The sequence below is a fragment of the Alosa sapidissima genome, chromosome 3 (genome assembly GCF_018492685.1).
Source record: "Alosa sapidissima isolate fAloSap1 chromosome 3, fAloSap1.pri, whole genome shotgun sequence".
Lineage (NCBI taxonomy): Eukaryota > Metazoa > Chordata > Actinopteri > Clupeiformes > Clupeidae > Alosa > Alosa sapidissima.
Window position 1 is genome coordinate 4,735,531 of NC_055959.1, and position 25,612 is coordinate 4,761,142.

Below are 25,612 nucleotides of genomic sequence, written 5' to 3' on the forward strand. Positions count from 1 at the left end.
CCGAAAACCCGGCCTCGCATAGATACGTGGTGGGAAACGTTTTCAGCGCTTTTACGGCTATCTCGGGATATTCTGCTTTGGTTTTGATCCAAAAACCTGCCAGAGAGGTTTCCTTATACACACTCTTAAGACCACCGTCATTTGCAATTTCGATCAACTGCTCTTCCTCCTGCGCTGACAAGTTAGGACTATTCGGGATATTGACAAATGGGACACTCATTGGTTTGCCGTGGATCTTTGAAGGATGGGAAGTAACGCTCAAACTCATTTGAGAGCGCAACAAGGTGATCGCGCACCAGCTGCGAGAGAAAGGGCCCTGCCTCAGTCTCTCCAAAAACCCCCACTACTTTTTGGAACATATCAAATACACCCCGGTCCACTCGTCGTCCCTACAAATCAAGCTTGGATTTAAATGTAGCGACTTTATCTGCCAGTTTAAAGACAGTCGTCATTCTCCCCTGGAGTAACAGGTTGAGGTCATTAAGCAACCCGAATATGTCACACAGGTAAGCGAGTTTTGACACCCAGTCCTCATCACTAAAATGGGCAGCTAACGGTGACTTTTTTTCTGTAAGAAATCTCTGCAGCGGCTCTCGCAACTCAAACACTCTGGCCAGTGACCTGCTAAAGATGCTTGTTTTTTGTTGCTCATTCTAGCAGTTTAGCTAACTTCGTGTGACACTACCGTTCGCCAAGAACTGATCAAGTGAAGTGAGCTGACCTGAGGCTGCACAGCGCTGAAGGCAATATAAGTGTTGAAGGCGGGACAGACAGACGTAAGAAAATAGACCTTGCAAAATGCAAACATGCGTGCAATCAAACAACTGCATATAGGCCTATGCCATGTAAAAACGTGACATTATTGCGAATTAAATTTAGTTTAGTTTGCATGCATTTTTTTTTAAAACTCATGTCGTAGGCTACGGCCCGGTTAGGAATGTCCTGCGGCCCGGTACCGGGCCGCGTCCCGGTGGTTGGGGACCGTTGCGTAAGGGTTTACTTTACAGTGCACTTGATAGGTTATTGGGCTGATGTCAACATTTTGCCACTAGGGGTGCTTGGCTCGATGGGATGTTTCCCTGGCCTTCCCTAGAAAAGTGGGGACAAAGAGTAGCCTCGGCTATCTATGCTAAAGCCTTTTGTGTGTCAGTGTGGTGGAAGCCATGACAGACAGGCCATGATGACTGACGTTTACATCATTTTTAACCACTTTATTTTTGACCTCTTAAACCACGAATTCACTCTCTAGACAGCTCGCAATTATGCAATGTGGAAACTAAAAACCTTGGTGTATCTGAACTTTTGAACAGTGATATGCTATCCACAGTTTCTGAACAGCCTACTGCCATTGCACATTGTCTTCCACCTGTTGACCAGTTGCTGGGCTCAAGCCATAATACTGACCAATAGCAGAGCGCTACCGGCGTAGGCAACTCCGCATGGCAGCAAGCACGAGCGAACAATAAGCAAAATCCGAAGTAGGTTAGTCTTGTGCAACAAACTAGTTTGGTGCCTGTGAAGACTGCTGTTGCCGTGTGTGTAAAAAAGTATAACTCGCCGCGTCACATTGGGAGGAGATAGTGATGATTCACCGGCAGCTCTGGGGTTTATAAACGCAACAGGGTGCAGTCAGTGCAGTTCTGCCGTTATCCCACACAAAGACAACGAGTCAGCCTATTCTGAGACCTTTGTTTATAGGCAGCACATCCAAGTCCCTGATGGGTAAGTCTATATAGTAGCGTATCTTAGTTTCCTGTTTGTCTATTTTTTTGTATTCATATACGTTACAGCTTTGCGTTATAGCCTATTCTATTGTAGGCTATAATTCCTTTGTTTAGCGGTGTTAGCCCTTGCTTAGGCGAACTCGTGAAATGGGTCATAACAGTTAACGTAGATACATGGCTTTTTATGGCCCTTTCCAACTGTCGGAATCTTGCATGGTTTTGAAGAGAACGTATTAGTAAACACGCGTATTAATTGCTCTCCAAAAGTTCTGAGAAGTTCAGTTCGATATGAACCCGATTAGGCTACCCCATCTCACAAACCAGCCTTTACTTGACGGTTAAACTTCAGCACCTGCTGCTGCCGTTTCTTTGTGTTTCCCAAATTTCACAAGTCAAGCTCGCCATGCTAGAATAGATTACCCGGCTACATTGAACTGAACTGCGTAACGCCTGAAACAAATGCTGTGCAGTGGTTGATAAAAAGGGAGGGTATTCACATTTCGAATGAAACCTAGTTGCATCTTTTGCTTTTGGTTCTACAAGTTAGGCTATTCGTAACACAGTTGAGAATCTATCCTTTCAACGCTATTGTAGTGCGCAGCCTTCCTGGCCATGTTAAGATTACATCATGTAACCGTTGTCGTGTGACCAAAACCGAACCACCCTGATAATTCACTAACAAGTTTGAGAAGTAGGTGAGTGTGCTACGTAGATAAGCTAACGAACAAAGTCCAAACCGAATGTAAGCTTATTCTTCTGTAACATGCTTCTACGACAATCCTAATGCATTACAATGGTAATATATCTATTATAGTAATGTTTGTGACCGAAGTATGGCAATAACTATTTGATCGTTCTCTTTTGTAGGGTTACCAGTTTTCGTCTGCACAGGAAGCAGTCCATGTGTAAAGCGCTGTGTGAACTGAAACATGCTTGTTTTTGTTTTCAGGATGTCCGCAGTCACACTGGAGAGAGATAACAGGAAGATATCTTTTCTTTATTTCTAAATAAGTGTCCCTAGCCAAACAACCCTACAACCCTGTTGTAATTTCATCATAAAAGCCTTGCTCACAGGACACCGGCTAAATCTAGGTCTAATATCTTTTTTTACAAACCAAAACTAAAGTAAATAATCAGATTTGTGGTTGTGGTGTATGTTGGGGCCTTTCCCCAGCTGTCAATGGGAATGTACTTAAAAAAATACCTGACCGAGGGCCTTATTCAGGTGGCCATCCTGCTTAGCTTATGTGGGATGCGTGTGGATGTGGATCCATACCTGCCCCCTCTGCGGGAGATCATCCTTGGGCAGAGCTCTGCCCTGACGCAGACGCAGTTCCACAACCTCCGCAACTCTCTGGAGGGCCAGGACCTCCACCCCAAGAGTGTGGACCTCGATGGCTTCTTCACTGCCCGCAGGCTTCTCGGCTGGGTGCGCTCCCTGGATCGCCTGCAGCTGCCCACCACAGAGCTGGAGGCCTGGCTGGTTCACCGGGAGCCTGAGCCTCTGGCACCTGTGTCTGGGCAGGCTGGACAGCTGGAGGGCACCACCGGGTTGGACGGCTCTGGAGATCTGCCAGACCTGGGCCTGAGAATAGGAGGAAGTGGAGGTGGAGGAGGAGGTGGTGGTGGAGGAGGAATTGGAGAGCTGGGTTATGGACAAATTGCTGTCGACAACGACACCGCCCCAGGCGCTGTAGCTCCACTCCCGAGAAGTGGACAACAGGACGGCAGTGACTTCATCAAAGAGGTAGATTCCACTGACGCTATGAACTAGCATCTCAGAGCTGCTGTTGACACTCACACATCTCACATCACATACCTGGCTGCCATACCTGTGAGCCTAGGGCCTGGTGTGATACTACTTTGTGGAAAGAAATCCCAGCAAACAAGTGCACTGTGCCATTATGGCAATAATTTAGCTAACAAATGCTGTCAAAACTGGATGAGGCCCAAACAAAGCCAGCTGTACTAAGGACTTTGAAACTTCCAGGAAGTAGATCCTGCTGATGATATAAGCCTTTGTTTTACAACAGAGCAGGGTTATTTATGTGTGATCAATTGCAAAGGCTCCAACTAATGAAGACGTGTTCATGTATAGAGTGACAGTAGAAATCAGGCATTACAAGAGATGTATCCTTTAATGGCACATGGCCAGCTATAATGATCAGGAGATTAATGGGAAGTAAGGCCTGTTTAAATTGAGGAACAACACTCTGAATAGTTTCCAAGCCTTTCATATGGTACCAAATCCTCAGGATATACTTGTTGACATCTATGCAGCTACAGACATTGGGTACTTTCCCCGCTGTTGCCAGTACTTTATGTTGTTGTTACAGGGTATGAATTGGTGGCTGTGCCAGGCATCGTGTGTCAGTATGCGGGAGCAAGGCTCGACAGGTCCCTTGTTACTTAACAGCTGCACGCCGCATGTTGTGGTGTCCTAGTGACCGAAAGAGACAGGATCGTTTTTGACAGCATGTGACTTACAATGTGTTGTCTGACACATCAGCCCCTACTGGTAGCTTCAGAATAATCCAGGAGATGTGTAAGTGATTGGTTATTGTGTGTCAGCTCACAAAAATATGTTCAGACAGATGCTTTTACCATGTGGGTTTTAAAGCACCTTATTCTTGGTTAAAAATGAATTTTGTCAGTAAAGTTAGACCGTTATACGGGCTGAATGGGGAAAATCCACTTTTGGGTTTAAAGTTTCTTCATATTAATGTACTTTCAGTTTTTGTGGATACATATTAGAAGAACTTCTGTTGACATTATTCTGGCACATTTATTGGACGAACAAAAGACCATAACTGCTTGCTAAACTGGCAAGTCCAAGGTTGCCTGGCTTGCACTTACTGTTTCAGTCTGAGAATGCGACTAGCCTTGGCACTGTGCCCATCTACCAGAACGGTTGTGGATTCCGCCTGGGGACTCTACCACTCTTTCTTTCTTTCTTTCTTTCTTTCTTTCTTTCTTTCTTTCTTTCTTTCTCTCTTTCTCTCTCACTCGATCACTCTCTCTCTCTCTCTCTCTCTTTTTCTTTCTCTCTTTCTCTCTCTCGCCTGGCATAGGTTCTGGACACTATAGGGATTTAAAAAAATGTTTTTTTGTCTTTTTCACTTTCATTAGTCAACACTGTGCCTTGGCAGTGGCACACATGCTCTGTTAGATTGATGAGCTGTTTTGACTTCAACCTGTTGCCCCATCTGAGGTGAGGACACTCTCTCTCCCCTGAATGAACCGGCCCCAGCTGACCCGACCCTATACTGTTCACTCCAGTGCTGTTAAGTGTTGGCAAGGACAGCTCAATTTTTTTTGCCTGCGCGTGACCAACTTGTCTATTTCTGGACCCAGGGCATGTGTTTGTTAGTCTGACATGAGCAAAAGACCCAACATTTGTCCTTCACCCCTGCACTGGTACTCATTCGCATTTGTCTCAGTCTGCACAAGTCTGGTATGCCTCGGGCATTTAAATATTCACTCCTCCTTCTGATGGTTTAACAAAATAATACTTTCTGAACATGTAAACCATTATTTTGTTTCCATTATGTTCTAAATCAGGGCTTTTCAGCTGATTGTGAACCAGGGATCACCATTCTGACTAATTACGCAACCCCAGGACCACCACTGAATAAAAATACTGATTCCCACATTGAAACTACAATACTGAATCCATGGTCAGGGACCACCAGCAATGTCCTCACGGACCACAAGTGGGCTGCGGACCACTAGTTGAAAACCCCTGCTCTCGCCATGGGGGGCAGCCGTGGCCTACTGGTTAGCCCTTCAGACTTGTAACCGGAGGGTTGCCAGTTCGAACCCCGTCCAGTAGGAACGGCTGAAGTGCCCTTGAGCAAGGCACCTAACCCCTCACCGCTCCCAGAGCGCCGCTGTTGTAGCAGGCAGCTCACTGCGCCGGGATTAGTGTGTGCTTCACCTCACTGTGTGTTCACTGTGTGCTGAGTGTGTTTGACTAATTCACGGATTGGGATCCAGTGTCAGGGAAATTGGATCAAAGCGTCAGACATACGGTTGTTGCTGCCTGTGAGGCGTGACTGGTCTAGAATGTTCCGGTGTTTTCCACATCAGCTGCTGATTGATTTACTGTTCCTGGACTTGAGCACACTCGTCAGTTCAGTCAATGGGATCGAGACGCAGACAGGGGTTGATGAAAGATTAAGGGGAGGTGTCTTATATTTTACTTTTCCTGGAATAAGCAGAACTCTGAAAAATGTATTCATGGACACGGAGGATTCTCAGTTACACTTTGTCCAGCATAACCATGTCCCCAATAAAAGGAACAGCACTTGACTGGGCAGGTTTGTGGTCTCTTTTGGCGTCGTCAAGACGCTTGAGCTGAGAGTTTTGGGCTTGGCTTCTCTGAGGGTGGTTGTTTTGAAATATGAGGAGGGGGGGGGTTCACAAACACATTCGCTTTCGCAACGCCTGTTTACTGGTCAGGTGATCGAGTACATGGAGTCCCCTCCCTCATCTTTTCACTGGACATCTTGAGTGTACATTTGTGCCCCCCCCCCCCCCCTTTAGCCTTCAATGACCTGTGTTTGGATTCAGTGGACAACAGTTCTGTTTTTTTATGTTTCATGTTATCATATGTGGACGACTAGTATCCACGTGAGTGAGGAAAACAGTGATGGTAAACAGAACTAAACAGCACTGTAAATCCTCAGAAACTGGCCACGGTTTTTATCATTTAGCACAGAAAATAACATGTGTTCATCATTCAGAAACATAAAATTGAAACGGGGTTCCCGTAGGGTCTTAAAAAGTCTAAAATTCTGAACTTTAAATTTAAGGCCTTAAATGTCTTAAAAAGGTCTTACATTTGACTCACTGAAACCTGCAAGAACCCTGTTGAAAGGACAGGCCACACAAGACAAGAGCAACATGGAACATACTTGGTATTTTCAATAGGTCAGTAAGGCAATTATAGAGGGAAGAGCAAAGGAGAGTTGAGGCGTATAGTGGAATATAGGGATTCTATAAACTTAGCACCAAGGTAAGAACAATCAGTGTGTGACAACTACAGTATTCACTGAATGTATTATTAGTTATAGTTTATAAAATGTATGAAATGGTGAGGGGGGGGGGGGGGGGGGGGGGGGGGGGGGAGGAGCGTAAAGAAAGCTCATAATCTCAGATTTTAGTCCCATGTAATTCTTGGTGCTGAAGAGACAAGATATGGTCACTGACTTGGGTCAGCAATGACATCTATCGATGATTTAATAGTTCTGTCAGTCCCTCAGCTCAGATGTATTACACCAACACATATACCAAGCCAGTCAAGGTCATGAACGATGCTCCATCACCAAACCACTTCAGGATTTAAGGCCATTGTTCCTCAACAGCTGAGGTGTTTCTTCATTACATTTGGGATCAATCGCCGGGCTAGGAAGCCTATCTAAATTTAGTGCATACTGGGAGTCGGGGACGTAGGACCAACCGAAGCAGTGGGATTAACTGAGCTCTGGTTTAGGAGCATGCAAAGGTTAAATCTATTTCTAGCTGTCTCTCTACTCTTTGTGTTGGGTGTCTGTAGTAGATACATAAACTGATTTGTTTGGGGGGGGGGGTCATACCAGACACTTTGTTCAAAATAAATATATTATATCATCAGGAGGGCTTTATGGGACACCACAGAAAATGAACAAGCTTGTTTTTCTAAAATAGAAAGCCAGCCCTTGAACAGAGACATTTGATATGTTAACTGTATTTATGTTTGCATATGACATTGTGAAGTCTGTTTAGTCTACATTCAAAGTACAGTCAGAGATTACCTATTAACTTTGACTCCTTTTTTATTTTTGCAGGAGGGTGATATTTTGAACTTCCTGTGGCCTCAGGAAGCAGATCCAGGTCCGCAATCTGACAGCCCTGGTTACGGACACCACCGGCCACCGTCAGAACCTCTTCTGAGTTCTTTTGATGAGGAGGAGGACGAGGATGAGTTCCGTGCTGACATTTGGACAACTGGAGGGCAGCATCACACTTATGGGGACCTTCCGTTTGGGGCAAATGTACAAGAGGTAAGAGCCTGCACAAAACCAGTAAATGTCAGCCATTTTATAGGATTTCCACTCAACACACCCAGAAAGCTGCCTACCTGTTAACCTTTGCATTTCACCTACATCACAGCCTTTTAAACAGTTCTGTAGCCACAACGCAAACAATACTGGATCCTGTTCAAAGCAACCAACACCTTCTCACTAGAGTTCTTAACGGGCCTGAAAATTACAACCCGACCCGGCCCATGGCTTTTAAAGCCTGGACCCGATGTAACCCGACACATCAACATGAATTATCTGCCCGAACCCAGCCCGCGGCCCGACGTAAAACATACGTTTTGACTGTTAAACCCTGACGTTATTTAGGTGAAGTTTCAACACATTAGCGTGAAAATTTACTTAAAACTGTGATTTTCTCCTCTTCTGCGTATTGTGACTGAAAAACCATGTCAACTTTGGATGTGGCTCTCTTAGCGATACTTTTTGCAATACCCTCGAGATAACCCGAGTCATTTGCTTATATTTTCCTGTCGTGCCGACCCGACCCGTTGAGAACTATACTTCTCAGTATTATTTACACAATAAGTTTGTAAAGCCCTGAGAACTTTCAGAAAATATGTACAAGATGTGATCAAAAAGAGAAGCCAATTAAATATTTATCCACAAAAAAGTTGCAGTACTTTATGATGAAGAATGTGAGCCACATCTTCCAACAACTGGCGTGGATAATTTTATGGTGCTCTCATATCTTAATATTCACTGGATACCATGACCGAAAGACAAAAGATGTTTGCCATCTCACACCTCTATATTAGCCACAGCATCTACTAGGTCATAAAAAGTGACAAATATAGGCATCATTCATAGTTGTTTAAAAGAAGCAGAATTATGGTGCAACAGATACTTGGGACTATTGAACCTACAGTAGACTTGAGCATGCCTGTAAGATTACATAACATGTATTTAAACCAGTTTTATATTTACATGTATTTAAAGCCAGAGGGTGTCTACCTGTATGAAATGAGGACCGTTTCTCTTCAACTCATGGCTTGTTTTATGACAATTATGGCAGTTAAGATTGGTATTTGTACCAGCATGAAAGGTTGATGGGTAAAGCCAATTATGTAAGTGTATTCAGAGACATTTTGGCATAATGTACCAATCTGTGAAGAAAATTGATTTTTATTTATTTATTTTTGCTGCATTAGTTACCACAATGTAGAGGCATGAGTCATGTTTCTGTTGGAGATTTTGTCTAGAACAGTCTCAAGGAGGACACACACACACACACACACACACACACACACACACACACACACACACAGATTTCTGACCTAAATACCAACTCAAAGTTCTTCAAGCTTTTGTGCTGTCCCGGTCTGGTTGGTTTTATCTGACAGGGAAGTACAGTCCTTGCAAATACCCTACCTGTGACGGGTAGCAAATAGCCTTACCTGTAAGTACACTGCTCCTTCTCTGAAAGTTTACCAGATAGTGATCGTATAGGAGTAAAGCTGAATGTCCATGAGCTATAATGAATAGAAAATCGGACTGCCTTTGTGCTGAACAGACAAAAACACTGTATTATGGAAAACATGAAATAACCCAAGGAAGAAATCTGAATGGAAAATATTACTTTTGATAAATAATGACTCAAATTAAGTCATGCTACAAACAACATTCCCTGATTCTATGACTTGGCCTAAATGACTAAACCCTCCTGACTCTACGTCTGGGATAGACCATTTTTAAAAAACAGTGATAAGTGGATAAGTGTAGACTGGTTTCTTTTTTTAAAAGTATATTTAAAAGGCTTGTTATGCCTTTTAATGTGATATGATAGTTGAGAATGACCGGAATCGAGTGGGAGAGAGTCGTGGTGGGATCCGGAAAGGACCACGGGGCGGGAATCGAACCTGGGTCGCCGGCTTACGGTGCAGGTGCCCAGACTGGTTTCTATTGACAAGCCATGGCATGTTTCAGTAGTAATTGATATGGATGCACCATTTTTCATTTTTAAAATATTTTGGCATCGATTTCTGGGAACAGCTGAACATAAATCTTCATTTTTGCATGTCAGTTATTTTTGTGGTGGATTCCACCTCTTCTAAGCCCCAGCTCAATAGCTGCCTTGGGACGAAGCTGATATCTGTGCTACACATTTACATTCATTCATTTAGCAGACACTTTTTATCCAAAGTGACTTGCATTATGTCATACAAGGGGTTAAAAGTGCTTTCCTCAAGGGCACAATGGTGGTAGGCGGGACTTGAATCGACAACTTTTCAAGCTACTGCATGCTAGCCCCACTCCTTAACCACTGCGCTACCACCGCCCCAATACACATATATACATACGCTACACATGGACATCTCCAAAGCTTGACATTGTCCCACTAAGTCTTGCCTTGGGATGAGCAAGTCGTGTCATTGCACATGTATGAAAAGGTGAAAAGAGGTTGGTTTTTTTAAGGCCTCTCTTCTCTCCTCCTTTAGTTGATGGGCCCAGAAGTGGACACTTCACTGTCCCTACAGGAGTGCTTACAGCTACTGGAGGACACCTCTACTTTAGGGCAAGAGGCAGAGGTAAATGGTCTGAGGGAACAATTTGCTGTTTGGTTGGTTTCAATTTTTTGTGTGTGGGTGTTTGATAATAGCCTGGCTAACGTCAGACCACATCTCATTGTGATGGGGTCTGGGAACTAGACATTAATTTTCTCGTATTTGAAACGTGGTTTACGAATGCCCAGAGCCGTTTATTGGGCGCTCCGAATGTCTATGAAATGCGTCTGTACATAGCTCATAACGGCTTCGGTGTTTCATCATCGTCTTGCTGCCCTCCCTCCGTTCAGTGATTGGTTCCTTCGTTGAGGTGAAAACGAAGTCCATAGAATCCAGGCTGCCTAGCAGCGTGAAAAAATTGCATGCGTAAGGCAGCATGGGAAAACCCAGGCTGATAATATGTGAGGAACATCAATGATGTTCACTACTAAAGAATATCCATTTATGGGGCAATTTGTGTATTGGTTTGGATGGTTGATGGAAGATTGTTTAAATAACAATCTCTTCTGAAGTTCAGTTTGTCAGTAGGTTTTACTTTGGATAGAGGTAATAAAATGTAATTATGGTTGTGACACATTAAGTGTAGTTCTCTTGCACAACCATGTGGAAAGCCCTAGTTAAAGCATAGATTCAGCTCTTTGGTGCTCAGTTCAGTTAACAGTGAACACTAGACTCTGATTGCTGACTGCTATCTCCATTGTAAACATTGTAAATTGTAAATTACCATACTATGAAAAGAAAATACCACATGGCCCACAGGTCCTTTATGCCTTTGTCTTCAGCAATCACTGTCAGTGCATAGGCATGCATGGGATTAGGTTATTCATTTATTAATTGGGTGCTACAAATTGGTGGTGGTTAGTGAGCCCCCCCCCCCCTTCAATGAGAAGCACTTTGGGTGCCTTGAAAAGTGCTATATAAATGCAACATGCTGTTTTTGTTGTTAATTATGTGTACTTCAATGTGTGTTTTTTTTTCTTGTTGTCAGCTGCCTGACCCAGAGCTGATGGGACTGGATGAAAATGTCTCATTCTCTGCCCAGAGGCCCCTCCTGTCTCCCCTCATCCCAGGGGACTCATCGATGGAACTGGAGCAGCAGTGGCACGATCTTCTGGCCATCATGGAACCCCAGGTAAATCCCACTCTACACCTGTCTGTCTAAACCATTAGCCCAATCCACATCCTAGTCCATAATTGTGACTGACGAAACATTTGGGGACATTTGCCGTTATTCTCCCAGAGAACCACCCAGGTGTTAGGGAATCTGGTTCCTGTTTTGTAAAATAACTTGAAATCTTTATGTAGTATGTTGTTGCAAAGGAGTTTTAGATGCCAGTTCACCCTTGAAAACCTATTTTCTATTATGTCATGTTTTTTGTAGGATATGGAGTTGGATGAGCCGCCGCTGAATTCTCCGGCCAGCAATGACGTTCATGCATCAGCCACTGGGTCATTGGATACATTGCTTCATCAAGATGTAAGCCTGCACCAAGCCTCTGTGCCCAGAGTGCTCGAGGATGCCATGGCGGGATTGTCCCATTTGGATGCTGTCCAGACACCTTCAACACAACACCACTACTCAAGCAACTCTTCCGACAGCACCTTTGGTTTTGGGCCTCCTCAAATAGCAGATCTCTTGTTGCCCCCTGTGCTGAATGGCACTGCCAGGAACGATTCCGATTTGGTCGATCCTGCTCTGCTGATGAACCTTCTAGAGGAGCCAGCTTTGGCCAGTCCTCTCAGACCCCTGCTAGAGGAGTCCCTGTTGGACGAGATTAGTTTAATGGACCTGGCCCTGGAGGAAGGCTTCAACCCCTCTCAGATGAGCCAGCTGGCCGAGCACCTCGAGGACTCCGACTCAGGGCTCTCCCTAAATTTCAGCCACAGCCCTGCCTCCCCGAGTGGATCCGAGGCTTCCTGTTCTTCCTCGTCTTCAGACTCCTCTTCTTCCTCCTCGCTGTCATCTGCAGGGTCCTTTTTCGAAGAGGGGGCTGTTGGGTATGATCCCGGGTATGAGGGCATGGAAGACTCTGAGGAGGGCGCATTTGAAGGACACACAACAGAGACCAGCAAAGTGTGTCGGGCAAGCTACATAGAGCCTAGCCGCTTTGAACACCTCCCGTGGCTAGACAACGTCAGCCACGATCACACTTACAACCAGCCGCTGTCCTCGCGGCGAAATGCAGAAAAATCCCAAAAAGGCTGTTTTGAGGAGCCGCACGAATTTGTGGTCCAGGATAAGTCTACGAGTCGTGACGAGCGCAGAGCCCGTTCGATGAGGATCCCCTTCTCAACCAATCATATTATCAACCTCCCTGTAGAAGAGTTCAACCAGCTCCTCGCCAGGCACAAGCTGAGTGAGGCCCAGCTCACACTGGTCCGAGACATCCGTCGGAGAGGCAAAAACAAGATGGCGGCACAGAACTGCCGCAGGAGAAAGCTGGACGTCGTCGTTGGATTGGAGCACAGCGTAGAGGGCCTTCGGCGTCATCGGGCCCGCTTGCTCCGAGAAAAAGCTGAGATTAACCGTTCGGTCCAGGAGATGAAGCAGCGCCTCAGCAGTCTCTATCAGGAGGTTTTCTCCAGACTGAGGGATGAAGAAGACAGGCCTTACTCCAGGCAGGAATATTCGCTTCAGTTCAACACAGACGGCCGTGTCGTTCTGTCCCCCAACACCACGAGATCACAGTCAAGATGCAAGCCCGGCAAGAAACAGAAGGACAAGAGGAAGTGAGTGGCTGAACTGAAATCGATGTAAAAAGATTGTTCTCAGGACTCCGGTACTGGAGCGAGAAATTCCTCCTACATCTCCGTGGAGGTGGTTCTTCCCATTGAAAACTGTTCTTAGAGATGAAGGTCAGAAAATTACATTGTAAGTAACAGACTGCATTCATTTGAACAGGATGGGAACAATAGGACAAATGAGAGTGCAAAACTCTGATGTCTCATCATAATCATTAGAGCAAAGCTGCTGACAAAAAAAACCCTGAAACACTGCAGAAATAGGACAGTGGCACACATGGGTGTGCTTTCAAACAAACAACACAGACCTCTGAGTGAAAGAAAACATTGTTATGTCTATGCTGACCGGACACCAAAGACAGTTGAATTGAGAACTATCAGAAAAAAATATATACTTTGCAATGAGATCACCGCAGTGGGCATTCAGGAGTGGTGAAATCCACCAAAATGATCTCCATGCTACCCCATGAAATACTTGACATGTTTTGTTGCTTGTGTGTTCACTTTTATAACAAACTCACAACGGTGAAAGTTAGGAGGCTGTTTGAAACCCTTTTAAGATGAGCATTTAAATGCAGTGTCAATGAGTAGTAGCCTGTCTTGCAGTCTAGTGATAAGTGTGCCTTATTCAGAAAGACTTGATTTCCACTGAGTGTGACAACCAAGTGTATAGATTTTCTTTTTCCTCAATGTCTTCAACTTTATTTTGTGTGCCCACCTCCCCCTTCCCCTCCTCCTCCTGTGTATCTACTGAGACATTAATAGTCACTTCGGCTTCATGGTTTGGGTAAATCATGTCATGGGGGAAATCCCTGTGGTCTGTGATTGAAAACACCAAGCTGAAGAGAGTAAGCAAGCACTTCTTATTTATTGATTGGATATTTAATTTTAAGTGCAGCAGCTTGATTTTGCCATCAGAAAGAGAGAGAGGGGGGGGGGGGGTGTAGTCTTTTGAGACCTACAATAATTACACGGTTCTAAAGGTATGGTAAAAAGGACAATATTGCAAAGTATCCATGTGCATTGCGTGCCTCATTACATCTTTCTTGCAGACCGTTTCATTGCATTAGGTGACATTTGCCCACACATGGCCCTGAAAATAATATATATTTCTGTGTGTATATGTATATGTATGTGTGTGTGTGTGTGTGTGTGTGTGTGTGTGTGCGTGTGTGTGTGTGCGTGTGTGTGTGTGCGTGTGTGTGTGTGTGTGTGTATACACACACACACACCCAGTATTATTTGACCAATATTTCAGTGCTCTCTACCTTTCAGCAGGATGGGATAAGGTCAGACAGCAGAAACTATAGACCTATAGGGTGGTGCAAATGATGGATGTTCTTCATAGGAAAAGCATTTTTTTGTCTGGAAAACGGACCTGTGTGCTTATCTAAAAGTAATGGTTCTGAACATACATGTATGCGGCCTTATAATTCAAAAGCTAAAATACAAGATAAGTAGTTCTACAAGGAGTAATACTAGTGCCCAACAGCTCAAAGTTAATTTAGACTTTAATGTCAAAACAAAACAATAGAACAAAAACACTGACATGGCAAATATTGTGTAGTATGTGAGTCGTTCAATTGTGTTGCAATAGCCTACATGTCTTTTACAATTTCTCTACTCCTACATTGGCTTTGTCTGTATACATGGCAGCTCTCAGGAAAAACTACTTTCATCAGTCATGTTTTTTTATGTATATATTTTCTGTGCAGTATCAGCATTTTCTAATGTGTGAATTGCATACACTTTTTGTAAATGTTTTGGTATTTTTTGGGTTAATAAATTATATTTCTGTTTGTACTTGTGTAACTATTTTTGATGAGAATCTCAAGTATTGTTAAATCGGCAGAACAGAGCTCCAGACAATCAGAAGCATTTATAGAATTTTTGTTTATGCCCAGTGCAAGGGAAAGGTCAGAATTGTACCTTGTAGGTCCTGCCTTGTTCATTATATCCCAAAATGAAACCACAGATCCAAGTTCTAGGTATACTTTAGAATAAAATCTTGAAATATTGGAAATAAAATGGAGTAAATTAAACTGGGGTTAGAGGAGAATTCCAGCGATTTTCCACCTAGATCTCCATTTCTTGACGTCACCTAGTACTGTACAAAAACTAAAAAAAGAAAATCTGTTTTACCTAGGTAGAGCCAACAGGCAGCTACAGGTCATGTTTGAGGCCCCATGTTCAAAGGGTTCAACTACTTAAAGCAGGCCTTATTGCATGTCTAAGAAGTGCCTTTCTGGCCAAATTGACCTACACTACAAAGCAGTATAGAAAGGAGGATCACAGTTTGTTTCTTAAAAATTAGGGTTTATTTTGCAAAACTCAAAACAAAATACAGTAACCCCTACAAAGTGACAATGAAGAGTAGTAACATGCATGTTTTTTTTATAACAGAAAAACAAAAGGATTTACAATAAAGCAGTACTAAAGCACTGGAAGAAAGCTTGTAGCAAAACAGAAAAGACTTCACAAGAGCATCTCTGTGGCCTGCTTGCTGGAATGGGTGTTTACAATCTCCTCAAAGTCAATTCCCCCACTCACATGTCCAAAGGGTTTGCACTTGCCATAGTTCGGAATGTCACTGAATACCATCCACAGCGAATGTCTGTGCCATTTACTGATCGTTTCAACATGAGGCACATTAAACTGTACAATAAAACCATGATGACGACCGTTTAAGCTTTAAGCGCTGATTGGACCGAACCTCTCAACCCGGACAGTGTGGGTACCCAGGGTCACTGGTCATTTTTTTTTTTTTGCATTTTTGTGTCCTGCAGTTCACATCACATCACTCTACATTCAACGTTGTAACATTGGCTAACTTGAAACATGATGAACAGAATGAGAGGCAAAGGCCACTTCAATCTGATTGGCCTTGACAGCAAAGAACACCTGCCGGACACTGATACAAGGATGTGCATTAGGTTACACTAAACTATGGCAGTGTCCTTCTGTTGTCGATTTAGAATATATACTTTCCCCCCCCCCACTCAAAACCCACCCAATGATCTCTAATGAATCTCTTCAATTATCGCTACAAACATGTAGGCCTACTTCACCATTCTTGACCCTCCCCTAACCATTTCAAAAAGAATATGTTACAATAAACACTAACTGTTAAGGAGTTTCTAGGAGACTATGGGAAATGTAGTTCTATCCTCCAAAGGCTGATCATTTAAAGTTTAGTCAGTAGCTACAAGATAACTCAAAGATCACTGGGTTTCATTTGTATTCATTGTGTACCAATGCACTGCATTAAAATGGATATTAAAAATGGAAAGAAGAGGGGTAGATATTGTTCATTTTGCTTACAACTCTCAAGAGGCTCCATTAGCCCTGGTAAAAACACATGCATTTACATATCACATGATAATATGGAGAGACAGCCACATTAAGGGAAACAAGGACAAGATCAATTAAAGCACTAAAATGACCAACTTACCAACACTGAGACTACTGGACATGACTGTAACAATCTTGCAGTCCCAACCTCTATTGAATAAATAGAGGATTTGTCTGAAATAGTTTATGAAGTTGTATACTCACACAATATTTTTTTTCTCCATAAACCAGTCTGTTGATTACACCATCCACTGACATTCAGAGAGAGACAATGCAGCCCCTGTGAGTTAAAACTACATTTCCCATAATCCAAAGCAGAAATGAAGGAACTGAGAAGCCTCTTGGTCACATCCCTCCTCATCTGTCACGAATCCATTCTCAAAACCGCTCACCCCAGTTTGCTCACTCAACCACACCAGCTTCCAAAAAGTCCAGGATCTTTCAGCAGCAAAATAAGGAGAACTTAGAAGAAAATAATCTAAAAACGGCCAATCTTCAGCCCTCACCTGTCGGAACCAAGCAATACCCCCCACCGCCCCCCCAAACCCCTTCCGCTACCCTTCAGTTTTTGTCGTCCTTCTTCTCCTCCTCTTCAGTGGGGTAGGAATGCCATGTCAGTCGCTCCTCGTAAAAGGATATGACCACCTGCGGACACTTGACATTCGCCTCCTTCGCTGGTACCAGGTCTGCCTCGTCTGAATTTTTCCTAAGGGGGAAACAACATCCAAAGGAAGGACTATTACATTTAGAACAGTATATGCAAGTACACTTCCCATGCCTCATTTATTGTTTCATCAGTAACAGTCTAGGCTGAAGTCCAGGAGATAATACCAGCATGTAGTTCTTTCTAAGGGATGTATTTTAAATTTGTTGCTTATGGTAATGGTATGACAGCAACAGATTGTGCTTGGTGTTTATGTTCCAAGTTGTAACAATAGATGAACACAGTGATTACGTTAACCTTTTTTCATAGTTACAAATCAACCTACAGTACAGTGTTTTAAGGCTACTGTTTTTAATAAAAAGGTGTGGAGGGATATGACAAGTGTGAGCAGGGTACCAACCATTTCATGAGGAACATGAGCTCTCCACTGGAGTCTGTGGCACCAATGATGCGCTCAGGGTCCAGTCCTCTGGCAAAACCTCTGGGCTTCTCTGCCTAAAATAGCACAACACACAGACAGACAGACTTATTGAAAAATGCACGCAAATCTACCTAGATAAGATGATTTAAAAAAAATGGTGTCATCTTGCCAAAAAGTAGAATATTACTCAGTTACAGACCTACCAACCCTGAAGAACGTTTTTCAGTGCAACTTAATGTAAAAAAGAAGGTCCACACACATGCGCTCAGTTTGCTTTGATTTATTGGAGTTTGATACCCAAAGTCTTTTTACTTTGGATCTTAGACTTCTGGCTCCTTCACCTTAATTTGGATGTGCGCACATTCCCCGACTGAGTACAACAAATTTCAGCTCCCGATGGCCTACAGTGCAGAATGCATGTCAATTTTTTTTTTCCCAGCTTGGGGTCTCCTAATCTGCTCCCCTCATCATGATTATTTGGCTGGCATAACCATTACCTCCACCAAAGAGAATGCATTTCTGGTGCAATTTGTTTTATCTGTCTGCCTGTAAGCAGGTAAAGCTACCAATCTAGACCTTCATACATGTAAAGGTCATGTGTGGTTGAGAAAAATGTTCCTTCATAAGTCAACTGCAAGCCTTAAAAGACCATCTTAGAAAAAGGCACTTTAATAAGTATTGACATTTGAGCTCAACAACCAGTCAATTGTAGCCGGAGAAGGAATACGAAATATGGATCAATTCATGTACTGGCATATGCTTCCCATCAGCCAGTGGTGTATTCTAGTTAGCTGTAGTGGGTATACTGTGATGTAGTCTAGTTAGCTGTAGTGGGTATACGGTGATTGAGTCTAGTTAGCTGTAGTGGGTATACTGTGAACAACCCCAAATGTTAATATGTATCCTTGCCTATTTTAGTGGGTGTACTGAGATGATTTTAAGTGGGTATACTGCTTAGTCCTGCGTATCACGTAGACTACACCATTACCATCAGCATATGAGCTACTAAGAGCCAGCGCTACAGAGATTAGAGACAATGTCTGAAAATGCTGTCTCTGCAGTGGCACAGCGGTTGCAACGCAACAGGTTTACAGGAAGCGAACACCTAGCGTGCAGAAAGGAGTCTCACCTCGTCTTTCCTCTTCTTGGGCCTGCTCTCCTCTCCGCCCACGTCACTGTCGGACTCGCCCGTTTTCCTCTTACCACCCTCCTTCTTCTCCTCGTGCGCAGACTTCTGGGACTGCAGGAACTCGGCGATGAGGTCTGGGCAATCCAGGTTGTCCTCAGGCTCCCATGTGTTGTCCTCACTAAAGGGACAATCAAAAATACTCAGGACAAGAAACCTGCAAACTGCTACAACAAAATTCTTTGATATTCCATGACTTGGACCCAAATATGATAAAACACCCTGACTTTCCATGTATGGAATAGACTATCAAAATTCCATGATATTCCCAAAATTCCATGACCCGTGAGAACCCTGGTTTTAGTATGAATTCCACATAAGTCTTTGTACATGAGGCCCTAGGTCCAGTGTGCCTCAATGAGCAGGTCCAGGCAAGTTAATCATCCACCAAGTTAATTTTGCGGTCAGCACTCATTTAAGTGTTATTCAACAATACCAGTAGATTTACTTAGGTGTGAAACGAGCACACTGTAAATTCAGTTAGAGGTCTGCACTCCCACGGGAGAGCGACGGGTTGCGACGCTAAAGAGTGCGGCACAGGACAGGGTTTTGAAAGCTCTATGCGAGAGCCGGCAGGATGAGGCGAGTCTGCGTGCGGTTGAAACAGATGATATACTGCACTCCCGCAAATTAAATATGTGCATCAAAATAACATATAGAAATGATTAAAGTAGTGTGTATAATTATAGTTGAGCTGGATGTTATGTTAGGCTTAGGCAGCATTAAAAAAACGGGGTTTAAGCAGCCTAACTGACTGATAGTCGTTTACATTGGTTCAATTCTTTCTTGCTGCACCGTTGTCAAAACTCGAAATCGAAAGCATGACAAAGAAAGAGGACACCACAAGGCTACTTCAGATGTTAGTGCCTTTCTAAAGGTAGTCTACATTCAGAACCAAGAAACTTAAGACTAGACATCTGGCAGAAACATCTTTTTCAGTTGTATGTGTCAAGTGCTCCTTTCATGAGACAAAAGGCAAAACTGAACAGGCCTCCTACATATCCTGCAGGACATAATGTTACAGATGGGGACTGGAGTGGAACTAAAATTGACACATTATTGCAGGAGCGGGCAGACCTCTACATTTCACTGTCGTCCAGTGTTTTGAAAGAAACAAAGAGTGCGAAATGTCAATTTCTTTGTCAGTCAATTCATTTCTCTTCTTTTCTGTCTGCCATCCTTCTTTGTTAGCCTACAACACCCTCGCTCTTCCATCTGATAACACATGAACATGGTGGTTCTACTGTACATCTATACTTTAAGCACAACGTCCAAGAATGCAACAGACTTACTCCGAGAAGCCCTTCCACTTGAGCAAGTACTCCACGCGTCCCTTCACCACACGCCGGTCCAGGACCTTCTCCACCACATATTCCTCCTCCTCCTCCTCTACCACTTCCTCCACCTTCTTCTTGTTCTGCTTCTTTCCTGCGGTGGTCGCCAGCTTTGCTGCTGCTGCTGGGGCCGCTGGTGCGGGCACTTCTGTAAAAGCGAAGGGCAAAAGAGTTCGGGTGGGGGGGTAAGAGAAAAAAAAATTTTGGGGGGGGGGGGTGAGTAAGTGTCTATTTGTGATTTTTTTTTTTTTTTTTTTAAAGGGGGAGGGTGACAATGGTGCAGCCTTGGGAACTGCTGAAAGCGGAGCTCTGAAAGACACAGGTGAAAAGGCTACTCTGCCATGGGATGCTCAGACACCTGGGCAGAGGTCATTAACGACTTCTTGTCCTCTCAAAAGCCAGCTTGTTTAGATAAGTGGTCAGACCACAATAGCGAATGGCAACTAAACCCTTTCAGAAAACTGACGTCATTTGCATTATCTTTATCAAAGGACTCCAGGGACCTTGAACAGGTGGGTAGATGAACAACCGTTAAACTGAAGTTAAACTGAAGTTAAGTTTCACTCTACTGTCAAAACTGACACGGCTGTGTTGTTATAGGATTGTGTGAAATTTCCATCTTGACAAACAAAAGAAAAGGCTAGATTAGAGCCTGAACGTTTATTTCACTGATTAGCAGATGAAAAGAAGTGGTAAACAAAAACACTGCCCTGCTTACCCATATACAGCCTAGTTACCCACAAAAGAGTGAGACAACACATGTTAACAGTTGACTCGCAATATATAGCACATAGCAGCTGCTCGCCAATTTGAATAAAGAAGCAGGTATCTTAACAGTGAATTTTAACTTCAGCTAGGCTACATTCTATAACTACATTCATTTGAAAACAGAATCAAAAGGGGCTGTAAGCATTGTGGAAAAGTTTCTTTGGCACATTCTTGTTGCAAGGTTTGTACTTCCCCTCCAAGTGTGACAACATTCTAGAACTCAGTCAACCAAATTCCACATCACTTTTGCCAATCCAGAAGCCCTTGTGTGCTGATGCAATGAAATGAAGATGGTAAACGAACTGAATGTAAAATGTGAAGAAAAAAAAAAAATCAACTCCTCTAATACCCATTCAAGAAAAGACAGTTAAACATAGCACACCTTTTCCTAGTCCCTCCCCACCATGGGCGGTTCAAAGCACATTTGTAAGCTAACCACCCCAAACCCTGAAGCTGGAACAATTGAGTACACTCCATTGCCCTGTCTACTGAACACAGAAAAGACTAAGAGACAAAAAAAAGATAGAAAATGTGTGGATTGGAATAAAAAATAAATAAACAAAAGTTTGCATAGAAGAAAGTTGTGGGACACCTGCACTGGGAGCATCATTAGATGTGTCTGCAGTCTGGCTCATGCTCGGCTTGAAGGATCACTGGAACCTTCCGGTTCCTTCTCAACGTCAACAGAGCTATACAACAGAGCGAGAAGGGGATTAGGACGGCGGGGGAGGTTGGAAGGGGAGAGGGGATAAGGGGATGATTTTCATGAATCATGTGGCATTTGGGGGAAGGAATAGGAAAATTCACACAAGGCAGCAGAGAATGGCATTGATAAAACACAACAACATACTCCAACACAGTCGGCAAGGTCAGATTCGTCACAGGAAACACCAACACAGGAAACTCTACAGACTAAATAACGCAGGATTCCATCAGGCTGATACTAATGCAGCCATTTCAAAAAACTTTTCTATTATTACGGGCTTAAATAAATCAGGAAAACATTTGTGTATTCACATCAGAGAGTGTATAATGAAAGCAGCGCAAGGGTTTTAACAAAAATAAACATCTTACATTTCTTTTGAATCAGAATGATTCAGTGCTATGGAGGAATAACACAGGCACACATTAATAAATCCTGTACACAAACACTTGAATGTATATTAATTAACAAAGATTCAACATTAACAATACACAATTATACCCCAAGATAGAAAAAGAGGAATCACTTCCTGGGTCACAACCACCTTTGACAATCCTCTCCTCTATTGCCAGAAGCAAAAGCAACATTGATGCTACTGTAATCAGGTCTCTACAGCTCAGACAAAAACAATGTGTTTTCATATGCAGGACCTTGGGGCTGACCTTGCGTTCAATAGAATAGGATAGGGAAGGGGGGGTTCACAACCTTTTAGATCTTCACAGGTGTAAAACTGTTGAGCCACACTAGCGATCTAAACTGCCTGAAAATAACAGACTTGAAAATTAAATGTCAGTTATATTGACAAAAATTCAAAGTGGCCTCAAATGGAGTTCAGAATTAAGTTGTTATGGCAAGAGAATCAAACGCAGGGGTCTCAAATTTAACGGTCATGCAGGACACAAAACTAGCTTTATATTCTCTTCCATTCAATCCATTTGAAATGACTTGCTCTCCACCCCTCCACCCCCCAAGGTCTGCTAGCACAAGCCTCTGTCAGAGAAAGGCTCAGGAGTAGGGTAGGATGGGAGTTGTGAGGCAGTGGGTCAGAGAATGCTGCTGTGAGATAGATTACTGGAGCATAAAAGATGCTACATGCTGCTAACTTTGAACACAGGCATTGGTTTAGAAGAACAGACCAAGCGAGAGAGGGAGAGAAGAAGAGAGAGGAAGCACATCCAGGTGAAAGTCAACTGTGAACCTCCTGTTCATGTATGGGGGGCAGGGCTTTTACTTAAACACACCCTCCACCACCACCAACTTCCCATTCTTTACCATTGGGTGAATAATACACACATACTTTTGCCCTCCCTCACCACACACCATTCGAAATCAACAAGGCATCACATCCTGCACAAAGTCTGAGGTCAGTTGGTCAATTTAGTCAAATTATTAAAAAATATACAATCACTGTGGGACGAAGGCATGACCTGCCTTTTAATGAAATACAGCTCAGTACAGCTCTACAGCAAAAACTGTAAATGGGCGTTTTAGGATACACAAAGCCGAAATGTTGCTTGTGTTATTCTAACCCCCCCCCCGCGAAATTATGTATTCATTTATTTACATGCCAAGTCCGTGCACGTGGTTCTGAACCTCATGATGTCTACAGTCTACAGATCAACTAACGTGCAAACTATTTCAGAACACGGGTAGATTATCTCCCAAACTAAAATTAACCTTGCATACAATAAACACTGTCTGTACAAAGTACTAAACATACAAATACCAGCTACTAAAGTCGCTTTCTATCTGAAACTGAGGCCAATGCCGACTACACGTTTCCTGCCCTTCGATAACGTCAAAGGTAATTTAACGCAAAAACTACGTTGACTCCGCTAACTAATGTAGTGCTTCATTAAATCTAATGGCACAGGAAATTGTACTAACTGTTATATACACAAATGTGGCTACATAGACAGAACGATGAGGCCCACCCCCCGTTACAAAACAGCAGCGGAGACACTGCACATTATTTTTAGCTAGGCATCTGTTGTAAAACTAACGAATGCTTCGGGCTACCTGTGCGATAATACATATCTAGTCAACATTATCAAGACGTTTTCGTTTAAAACAATTAGCCAATTACTGCAATTCCGGTACCTGTAACGCTGAATCAATGTCTGTGGGAAACGGTGCCCAACAGTACATCTCTATTTGCAAGCATTGCTCGTCTCAGTCATGGCTTCCCGCCTCCTCCTCCTCCATGTTGACCTGAATCAACGCTACAAACGCGTCTCATGGAGCTGGGAAATGCTGCACGAGGCTTGGTCAACATGCTGATACAAGCAACTGATCACAGTGAAATTAAGACAACAAAAATGAATGAGCAAGCATTTAGATCACGTGGTTCGCTTTTTTGCACGATGATTCTACAGCTGCAAGCCAAACAAACCTCAACGTTCTGCAAGGCTACTGGGATGGACTAAAATGGAACTTACCTTTGCACAGAAATGACAACGGACACACAGAAGTGAAAAGCCTTTTGCTCTGACTTGGAAACAGCGTGACTGGTACTTATTTTGCACAAGCTTACAGTTGTTATGTGGGAAAAATACAGTAGAACGTTGTGTTACTTTACAACCACGTCCCTTCTGCTTGCAGACAAAAGACTTCGACTACCCCAGCCAGCCACCCGCCAACTCTGCTTGAGCATGCGTCAATTTACGATCGCGACAATGGCATGATGGGAGATTGAGTGTCAACAATGGAAAAGTATTTTAGTTAGTAAGCCTACCACTTTATGCTTTTTACATTAATGTACACAAACTGAAAACGTGATTATCTTTTCACTGCCTGCTAAACATGATGATGAATAGGCTACTAAAAAAACCTTTCCAGACCTCCAGACCTTTTAGCCTACTGCTTTCGAGTGGCTGCACTGCACTCTCAAAAAGGATTTTTCAGCACATCTGTGTGTCTAGTTAAGGACAATACACTTATTTTGGTTTAAAGCCCCGTCAATAATATAAAGTAGCCTAATGCATTAATGACTAAATATTGGCTAATCACAAAATTAGAAAAGTTGGTAGGCCTGAGGGTTGCAATCAGATTATTTATTGGATGGAAGTGTCATGGTCTGAAGTCAATGGCATATTTGACTTTAATCAGTCTGAATTCATCTGTATGTAGATTGTAAAAAAAAAATCTGAATGAATATGCAAAAGACAAAAAAAAAAACATTTTCCTTTTCACATTCAGGTATTCTACCTCTTTCCAAGAGATGCTCCCTCCCCATCACGATTACGGAGCAGTAATATAATATCTGATCTGACCAAACATTCACAGTGCTCGCTATGAATAGTGTATGTGCCAATCCTTAGTGTCCAAATAGCGCCCTTCACAGACTACCCTGGCAACACATAGCCCACTGTTCACTTACAACACAATATGGCCGTACCAATGACATGACTAGTCTACAAGGCGAGGGAACTGTGAACAATTTCCCGAGCCACTGTTGGAGGTTTGGCTGCAATCCATAAGTTGCAGCTAGCAGGTTCTTTCCATGTTCCTGATGAAGGTGGTGAGATTTTCTGGTGATAACCTCAGGAAGATCAATGTTCTAAGGATTCCCCCAAAGATACTGATCTCAACCCATTGTGGGACACTGGGTCATAAAAATACTTCTGGATCACATCAAATATGTTATAATATTTTGTCATTTTTAAATGAAATGTTGGCCTAGAAAAATCCAGACTCATTTACAAAGTGAATAGAGTCTGGTGACTCAATTGGGATTCGTTTCCGACACTTGCATCACAACGGGCACTAACTTTGAAATCATTGGTCCAGCCTTACCAAACACATTGATTAGAGATTCCTAATGTTACTTCCTACTTCGCCTAAACTAAACTGACAATAAACAGCATCAACAGTCAGGAAGCAATGTATGTGGGTCTACCTTTGCCTCTGTATATCTGCATTTTTCCAACTGCATTTTTTGGGTGGGCCAGGCTAATGAAATGTAGGCCCTTAAAGGATTGGTTTGGTGTAAACACAACCTGGGTCTATTTATGCATGATAACTCTTGATTGGGAGCAAAATTACAGCGGGGGAAATAAGTATTGAACGCCTCAATTTTTTTTTCAGTAAGTATACTTCCAGTGAAGCTATTAACATGACATTTTCACCAGACATT

General features: G+C 43.2%; 2 protein-coding genes across 6 annotated transcripts; one reads left to right on the forward strand and one right to left on the reverse strand.

The window, feature by feature from the left end:
• Window positions 1–1,404: 1,404 nt before the first annotated feature.
• Window positions 1,405–13,595, forward strand: LOC121704508 (endoplasmic reticulum membrane sensor NFE2L1-like). 2 transcript variants are annotated; one of them, XM_042084782.1, is made up of 6 exons: window positions 1,410–1,722; window positions 2,674–3,471; window positions 7,553–7,768; window positions 10,243–10,332; window positions 11,297–11,440; window positions 11,690–13,595. In XM_042084782.1, exons 2-6 carry the CDS (start codon window positions 2,905–2,907, stop codon window positions 13,040–13,042), a joined length of 2,370 nt encoding a protein of 789 aa, XP_041940716.1. In that variant the 5' UTR covers window positions 1,410–1,722; window positions 2,674–2,904; the 3' UTR covers window positions 13,043–13,595. The 2 variants fall into 2 exon arrangements, with proteins under 2 accessions (XP_041940718.1, XP_041940716.1); XM_042084784.1 differs by lacking the exon at window positions 10,243–10,332 and having other exon boundaries at window positions 1,405–1,722.
• Window positions 13,596–15,345: 1,750 nt separating this feature from the next.
• On the reverse strand, window positions 15,346–24,116 carry cbx1a (chromobox homolog 1a (HP1 beta homolog Drosophila)). Of its 4 annotated transcripts, XM_042084787.1 has the most exons (8): window positions 23,916–24,116; window positions 23,578–23,766; window positions 21,849–21,876; window positions 21,367–21,463; window positions 19,965–20,154; window positions 18,616–18,793; window positions 17,466–17,560; window positions 15,346–17,107 (listed from the first exon to the last, which is right to left on the reverse strand). In XM_042084787.1, exons 4-8 carry the CDS (start codon window positions 21,407–21,409, stop codon window positions 16,963–16,965), a joined length of 651 nt encoding a protein of 216 aa, XP_041940721.1. In that variant the 5' UTR covers window positions 21,410–21,463; window positions 21,849–21,876; window positions 23,578–23,766; window positions 23,916–24,116; the 3' UTR covers window positions 15,346–16,962. The 4 variants fall into 4 exon arrangements, with proteins under 4 accessions (XP_041940721.1, XP_041940722.1, XP_041940720.1 ...); XM_042084788.1 differs by lacking the exon at window positions 23,578–23,766; XM_042084786.1 differs by lacking the exon at window positions 21,849–21,876.
• Window positions 24,117–25,612: the final 1,496 nt, after the last annotated feature.

What these genes read in the sequence shown, in the direction of transcription:
- LOC121704508 (XM_042084782.1), top strand. Translation starts at nt 2,905, where the DNA reads ATGGGAATGTACTTAAAAAAATACCTGACCGAGGGCCTTATTCAGGTG. An exon ending in GCAGTGACTTCATCAAAGAG is followed by an intron (nt 3,472 to 7,552) that starts GTAGATTCCACT and finishes TTATTTTTGCAG; the next exon opens with GAGGGTGATATTTTGAACTT. An exon ending in TGGCCATCATGGAACCCCAG is followed by an intron (nt 11,441 to 11,689) that starts GTAAATCCCACT and finishes TGTTTTTTGTAG; the next exon opens with GATATGGAGTTGGATGAGCC.
- cbx1a (XM_042084785.1), bottom strand. Translation starts at nt 21,409, where the DNA reads ATGAGCCAGACTGCAGACACATCTAATGATGCTCCCAGTGCAG. An exon ending in TAATGATGCTCCCAGTGCAG is followed by an intron (nt 20,155 to 21,366) that starts GTGTCCCACAAC and finishes TCGCTTTTACAG; the next exon opens with AAGTGCCCGCACCAGCGGCC. An exon ending in CCAAGAAGAGGAAAGACGAG is followed by an intron (nt 17,561 to 18,615) that starts GTGAGACTCCTT and finishes GTGCTATTTTAG; the next exon opens with GCAGAGAAGCCCAGAGGTTT.